A 7,174-nucleotide genomic window follows, 5' to 3' on the forward strand; every position below is an offset into this window, starting at 1 on the left:
GCTTAACGTGAAATCGGATTAAGAATTGGGTCTGACTCTGATACCAACTGCAATAGGTGGGCGCTTACCCATTTATCCAAAAACTTAAACTATTGGATAGTAATGCATACCCACTTATATATACACACTTAATCCCATCTAAATCTATTGTGGAACAGGTTTCCCTTGTAACAGTAAGTATCTTCGAAGTATTCAATATTTTTTTCCCATAATAAGCATCAATTTTCTAAATATAACATATTTAGCACCACCTATGTTCGCTTGGGATATAATTTCCATTTCCCAAATCCATTATCAGTAGGGCTTGTGAATGTGCCAACTGCACAGATATATATAGTTAACTATGCAGTATATAATTTATCGTTCACTATTTTCAAAATGCATCTCCACATATGAGAGACATTTTCTTAAAGTGCCAACAAATACTTCTCGTCCAGACAAGGTTCGACACAGATTGATGGACCCAGAAATGATTATTTATGGGGTTAAATTAGTAATATGAAAACAAATTTTAAAAAATCATAATGTAATTTTTTCTTTACATTAGAATTTTGGAAAGTAGATCTAAATTTGAATATTTATAAATTAATTAGTGGATTTCATAATTCATCAAGTGCATGAGAAAAATAACTGATATATGAATTATATTTGTAAATTTTTAACATTCCTTTAATTCTCCAAATATTGACTTCTAAAATTAAGACTTTATAAAAGACTCAAATTAATTTTTTAATAAATTTTGAAATGGGCACATGTTTAGGAAACTATATACCGAGCATTATTTTGCAAAATTTGGGGGATGACCACGTTGGTGGTACTCACATAGTTCCGTATCCGTCATCAATAAAATGCGAAGTAGCTGTACCGGAAAAGGATTAAACCTATTTGTCCACCATTTAGATCCACGTTAAACCATACTTGTGGGTCCTACACCTAACTATTACGTGCATGCATTATTTCTCTATAAATAGCTTCCTTGATGCCCTGCAAAGAGTTGGATAATTTTTATTTATTTTGAATAAATTTAACTTATCTAAAAAAAATATCAATTATTAATTATTATTATTATTATCAAGTCAAGAGTGCAATTCAAAAATAAAATCTTAAATAATTACTTTTCAAATTCCTGCCAATTATGTCTTGAAACAAATATATATATATATATATACAAAAAAACCTCTCAATTTAACGATTAAAAATAAATAAATCATAACTTTTCCCGTGAGAAAGTTATCTTTATATCATTACTTATGGGAGATACTATATACTTTTTCCATGTAGCATCACATTATGCTGACATCAATAAATTAGGAACATGGTGATGTTACATTATTGCGTCATCTTATTCGTCATCGATCAATAAATGGCGAAGTTGCAAAATTTGTCCACACCGTTAGGCCCACGTGAAATCATAAATTTGTGGTTCCTAACCATTACTTGCATGCATAAATTTCTCTATAAATAGCTTGCTTGTTTGCTTCTTAATGCTACACCAGTCCACACATAAAGAAATTGTGTGTTATATATATAAAACGTTGCTTTTGTTTCCATGGAATCCTCTATGCCAACCTCACTTCAAACCCTAGTTAATGAGATCAAAGAAGAGATGTTCTCTACTAGTAGTAGTACTAATTCTATTGATGTTTATTCATTTGTTTCTCCTTCAGCTTATGACACTGCATGGTTAGCCATGATTCCAGACCCCGAACAACGGGATTGTCCCGTGTTCAAGGGTTGCTTGGATTGGGTTCTCGACAACCAAAGAGACGAAGGGTTCTGGGGAGAGGATCAATACACCATTGATACTCTTCTTGCAACTCTTGCTTGCATGGTTGTGCTCAAAACGTGGAATGTTGGGGATAAAAACATAAAGAAAGGTACATATATATCTATATATATATAGAAAGAGTTTTGTTTCTCTCTTAGGCAAGTCACACACGCACTCAAAAAAAAATATATTCGATAATTGAGGTGTCCAGGGCTTTATTCAAACTAATCCACGAAATCGTGTTCACTAGCGTGGCCTCCAAGGAATTGTTTCACCTAAGAGGAATCAGTCTGAGACCTTATGCTTCATGAGGTATCAGGACCTAAGTCTTTTTCAATTAGGCTAATTCTTTGGGGTTGCACTCATTTATTTAATGAGACTCCAACTCACAATTTTTTATTAGTAAAAGAGGTGTTTGAATTCTCTACTATAACGAATTTATGTTGTATTGTGCTATAATTTTTATTTAACACACTTACTATGTACAAATACGGTTTAAATGTGTTGAACTATTTTTTTATTATCATTATATATTTTTAGTTTTTATGCAATCAAGTTGTGTTAAAACATACTGATTTTTACTAGATGGTGAAATGCAAAACAAATGTGTTTAAATACCATGCCACAATGTTAGAAATATCTGCAGCACCACTAGAACCTAGAAAAGAATACTCTGGTTGCAACTAACCTTTTCACACGTAAAGAATAGTATAGTTGCAATTATCACTGTCATAAAAAATAAAAATAAAAATTCAATGTCATCCCATGTGAGCACCGTTTTTTTAGTTATGAGTCGTGATCCGAAGTTTACTTCTAGCTGCGCGGGCCTCGCTGGGTCGCTTCTTTTGTCATTTTCATGGTTCACTTTCAGTACTTTCGTTTTTCAAGTTTTGAAATTAAAAAGATGACTTTTTCTATTTTTATTTTTATTTTTATTTTTTTAAATCCTCACTCGCAAACTAAAAACCACAAATCATCAAAAGAAACACACTGACCATTATTTTATTTTTTCTTTTAGAATCATTTAACGAGATGATATAAGCATGTTATTAATTTCTATCAACATTTTAGGGTTGGAATTTATTCATGCAAACATGGAGATGCTTCTGATCAAAGTAAAACAAGAAGGGTATCCTCGTTGGTTTTCTATTGTTTTCCCGGGAATTGTTGAACTTTCTCAAGCAAAAGGTCTAGAAAATGTTTTCCCCGACGAGCTCAAAGGAGAAGTGTTGGAAGTTTTCTTCCACAGGCAACGGATTCTTGATATGTAAATTCTTACCTACAAATTAATATACATTCAGAGATACATATATATATTAAAATTTTTATTTTAGTGATAATTATTGTTGAACACCAATATATATAATCAGAAACATGCATGCTGTTTTGCAGGGAAGAACTTGTAGATAAATACAATTATCCTCCACTGTTGTCATATTTGGAGGCCTTGCCATCAACATATGATATTGATCAAGAAGATATAGTGACGCACTTGAATGAATCAGACGGCTCGTTGTTCCAATCACCTTCTGCCACGGCATGCGCCTACATGGCTACAGGAAATCAGAAGTGCATGGACTACTTAGTGTCTCTTGTTCAAAGATGCGGTCATGGAGGTTATGAAAATCTTCTTCTTCTTTTTTCGATAAGTTATGAAAAGCTTCTTAATTCTATGATTTTATATAACCAATTCTGTATTTGTGTAGGAATATATAGAATTCTGAACTTGGTTTTTGGTGCAGTTCCATCAATGTATCCCATGGATGAGGAGCTCATAAAGCTTTGTATGGTTAACCAAATTCAAAGATTAGGGTTGTCCGAGCATTTCAATGAGGAGATTGAAAACATTTTATCAGAGGTGTACAGGTAATGTAAATATTATTTACAATTAAAATCCAAAAAAGTATCCAAAAAAAAAAAAAGGTTCTCAATCTACAATTAAGATGTAAAACAGTTAATAATGCAGCACTTAAAAAATACTTAATTTTCAGTTTTATAAAACAGCAACTTACCGTACTATATATGCAGATTATTGTTATGTACTAACCTTGTTAGTCTCTTTGAAATTTTTAACTCCAACTTTCAGTATGTATGAGACACAAGAATCACCGACGACAAAAGTTGAACTAGCACCGGCAAAAATATACAAGGACGCTTTGGCTTTTAGGCTCCTGCGGATGCAAGGGTACAATGTGACCCCATGTATGTCATTACTGATTTCAGACCTCTCATGCTGATTATATAAATACTCCTTAATTTTATGTCATTACTGATTTTGAAATTTAAAATGTGCAGGGACTTTTTGTTGGTTTCTACTCCATGAAGATGTTGTATCTCATATAGAAGAAAACTTTGAAGTGTTTACAAGTGCAATGTATAATGTTTATAGAGCCACAGATCTTATGTTCTCAGGAGAATATGAACTAGAAGAGGCAAGGTCATTTTCAAGGAAATTACTTGAGAAATCCCTGACACTGAAAAACATAAATGATAATATTGTCATGTTAACAAATTTTCAAAGATTGGTAATTTTCTATTCCTAGCTTATAATTCTTTGATAAACTAATTAATTCCAAATTTCTTTCAAAAAGAAAATATGTATGCATATCTATTTTTTACTTAGCAAGAAAATATAGATACACTCATGCATCAATCATATTGATCATATGACTCCATAATCTTGTGTAGATCGAGCATGAGTTGGCTCTTCCATGGATTGCTCGACTTAGTCATCTAGATCACAGAAAGTGGATTGAAGAGAATAAGGTCCACTCTCTTTGGATTGGAAAGGCCTCCTCCTATAGGTACAAGCCACTGTTTAAATTTAACCTCATTCTCCCTAATTATTATGAAAAAGATATATATATATATATATATATATATATATAGATATTCCTTTATAAAGAATAATATTGAAAAGTTGCAAAATATATATGTTAGGTTATCATGTCTTCAAAATGACAAACTAATGCGACTTGCTGTGGAGAACTATGAGTTCCGGCAATCAGTCTACGGGAATGAATTGGAGGAGCTTAAAAGGTATACTTGATATTTCTCTAAATGTATATATATAAAAGCATGACCGTTATATAGATACATCTATAAATGGCTTTTCTCTATTTCATCAGTTCTTTTGCGTAATTGATATGTGTGTGTGTATATAGGTGGTCGAAAGAGTGGGGTCTTAGTGAAATGGGATTTGGGAGGGAGAAAACTACGTATTGCTACTTCGCCATTGCAGCCAGCATTTCTCTACCTCACAATTCCCCAATTCGAATGTTAGTTGCCAAAAGTGCAATACTTATTACAGTTGCAGATGATTTTTATGATATGGAAGGCTCCATGAATGAGCTACAACGCTTAACCGGGGCGGTTCAAAGGTATATATATCTTTATTCTTTTATTTGCATCCTATTTAGCTAGAATTACTCGGAAGTAGACCTGTGAACCAACTAGATTTCCTACCGAATATAGTTTGATCCTATCCGAATCCGATAATGAATATGCGTGATATTCAAATTTTTTTTTTTTTTTTAACAGATGGGATGGTAAAGGCTTAAGTGGCCATGGTAAGATTATATTTAATGCCCTCGACCATTTTGTGAGGGACATTGCAGTGAAACACCTCCATCTACAAGGAAGTGACATAACAAATGATCTACAAGACATAGTAAGTTTTTCTTACTTATGTGTAATTCAACTAATTACTTCACAGCTGTTTGAACTATCAACTAAAACTTAGAAATAATTTTGGAAAATTGTGTGTTTCTTCTATGAAAGTGGCACGAAACGTTTGCTACGTGGCTGACAGAGGCTAGATGGAGCAAGAGCGGATATATACCATCCAAAGATGAATACCTTGAAATTGGCATGAAATCGATTGGCACACACACTTTGGTTCTTCCGGCTTCATGTTTTTTGAGCCCGAGCTTGTCTCACAAAGTATTCAAGCCTGCACAGTATGAAACTATCACGAAATTGCTCATGATCATGGCTCGTCTGTTGAATGACATTCAAAGCTACCAGGTAATTAATTAATTAACAAACCCCTTTTCTTGAATATGTATACAGTTCACATACCATCCTATATATATATATATATATATATATATATATATTCATATATTGTGCTTTAATGCAGAAGGAACAAGAGGATGGGAAAATGAATATTGTTTTGCTCCACTTGAAAGAAAATCCAGAGGCAGGAATTGAAGGCTCAATCACTAATGTAAAGGAGATATTGGATGAAAAGAAGAAAGAGTTTCTTGAACATATTTTGATGGATGGCTTCAACGATTTGCCCAAATCATGCAAGCATCTCCATTTATCATGTCTAATGGTATTTCAGATGTTTTTCAACTCTGGCAATCGATACGACTCCAACATAGACCTCCTTCAAGACATAATGAACGCCATTTACACTCCTTTGGAATACCGAAACTCAAAGCCTTTGAAGACTCTTCCATCAATCCAGTCCGTACTCAAGAATGAAAAATTAATCGTCTCAGCTCGATTTGATCAGAACTTCAAACATCATGGAAGTACAACTTTTACCATTAGCCAACACTTTGTTCCAAAGACTACTAAATCAGGAAGTGGCTGCCCAAAAGTGTTCATTCCTCTGAGACTCGGTTTCTGCAACATTTGAATCAGTTTGGTATCAATATTATTAGCTGCATATGTATTTTAAGGCATCCAATAGTTAGTTTGTGTTTTTTCCTTTAGAGTACGTATATCAGTCCCACAACACACGTATCATTTAAGTTAGAAGTAAGATTTGAAAAAGAGACCTTAAGAACTTACCTCTCGAATTTCTGTCAATGCTGCTATACTTCTGAAAATAATTAAAATATATACTTACATGTCTTTTTTATTATATATGAACATTTGACTCTCCCATACCAACAATAGATATATCTCATGAGTTAGCTTTTTATTTGAATAAATATTAAATAATTTACATACACCAAAATGAAATACCCGAAAGAATATGTATGTGGCTCATATAATGCATTCTTGAGATTCCAAGAATTTTCCCAAAGTCAAAGCCAAAAAAAAAAAATACACGTAACTAACTTTATAATCAAATTCGTGAAGTATTAATTTTGGCGGTGGGCACATTGCACGTGGAACATCCGAACATGTCATGTCATGGTCTAATTGTATTGTTTTATATAGTTGATTTTAGACAGCATGTATTAATGGGGCACAACGCGATCCCTTATATGTACCGAATGTTTGTGCAACAACGATAACATTCTCATGTTACCGAATTTTCACAGATTGGTAATTTTCTATTCAACTTATATATTGAGCAATAAAATGCTTCCATAAACTAATTTCAAATTTCTTGCAAAAAGAATATATGGTTTGTACTTTGTAGTAAACAAAAAAAATTTATATATA

The 7,174-nt window shown here is 32.8% G+C and overlaps 1 protein-coding gene across 1 annotated transcript; it reads left to right on the forward strand.

Moving 5' to 3' along the window:
- Positions 1–1,549: 1,549 nt before the first annotated feature.
- LOC132307210 ((E,E)-geranyllinalool synthase-like) lies at positions 1,550–6,589 on the forward strand. Its single transcript, XM_059804945.1, has 12 exons — positions 1,550–1,877; positions 2,840–3,035; positions 3,161–3,384; positions 3,511–3,634; positions 3,855–3,970; positions 4,064–4,293; positions 4,457–4,572; positions 4,709–4,807; positions 4,933–5,148; positions 5,309–5,438; positions 5,549–5,794; positions 5,910–6,589. Exons 1-12 carry the CDS (start codon positions 1,550–1,552, stop codon positions 6,414–6,416), a joined length of 2,532 nt encoding a protein of 843 aa, XP_059660928.1. The 3' UTR covers positions 6,417–6,589.
- Positions 6,590–7,174: the final 585 nt, after the last annotated feature.

The sequence above is a fragment of the Cornus florida genome, unplaced genomic scaffold (genome assembly GCF_030987335.1).
Source record: "Cornus florida cultivar Cherokee Brave unplaced genomic scaffold, ASM3098733v1 CherokeeBrave_3.0.0_Hap2_Chr01, whole genome shotgun sequence".
Lineage (NCBI taxonomy): Eukaryota > Viridiplantae > Streptophyta > Magnoliopsida > Cornales > Cornaceae > Cornus > Cornus florida.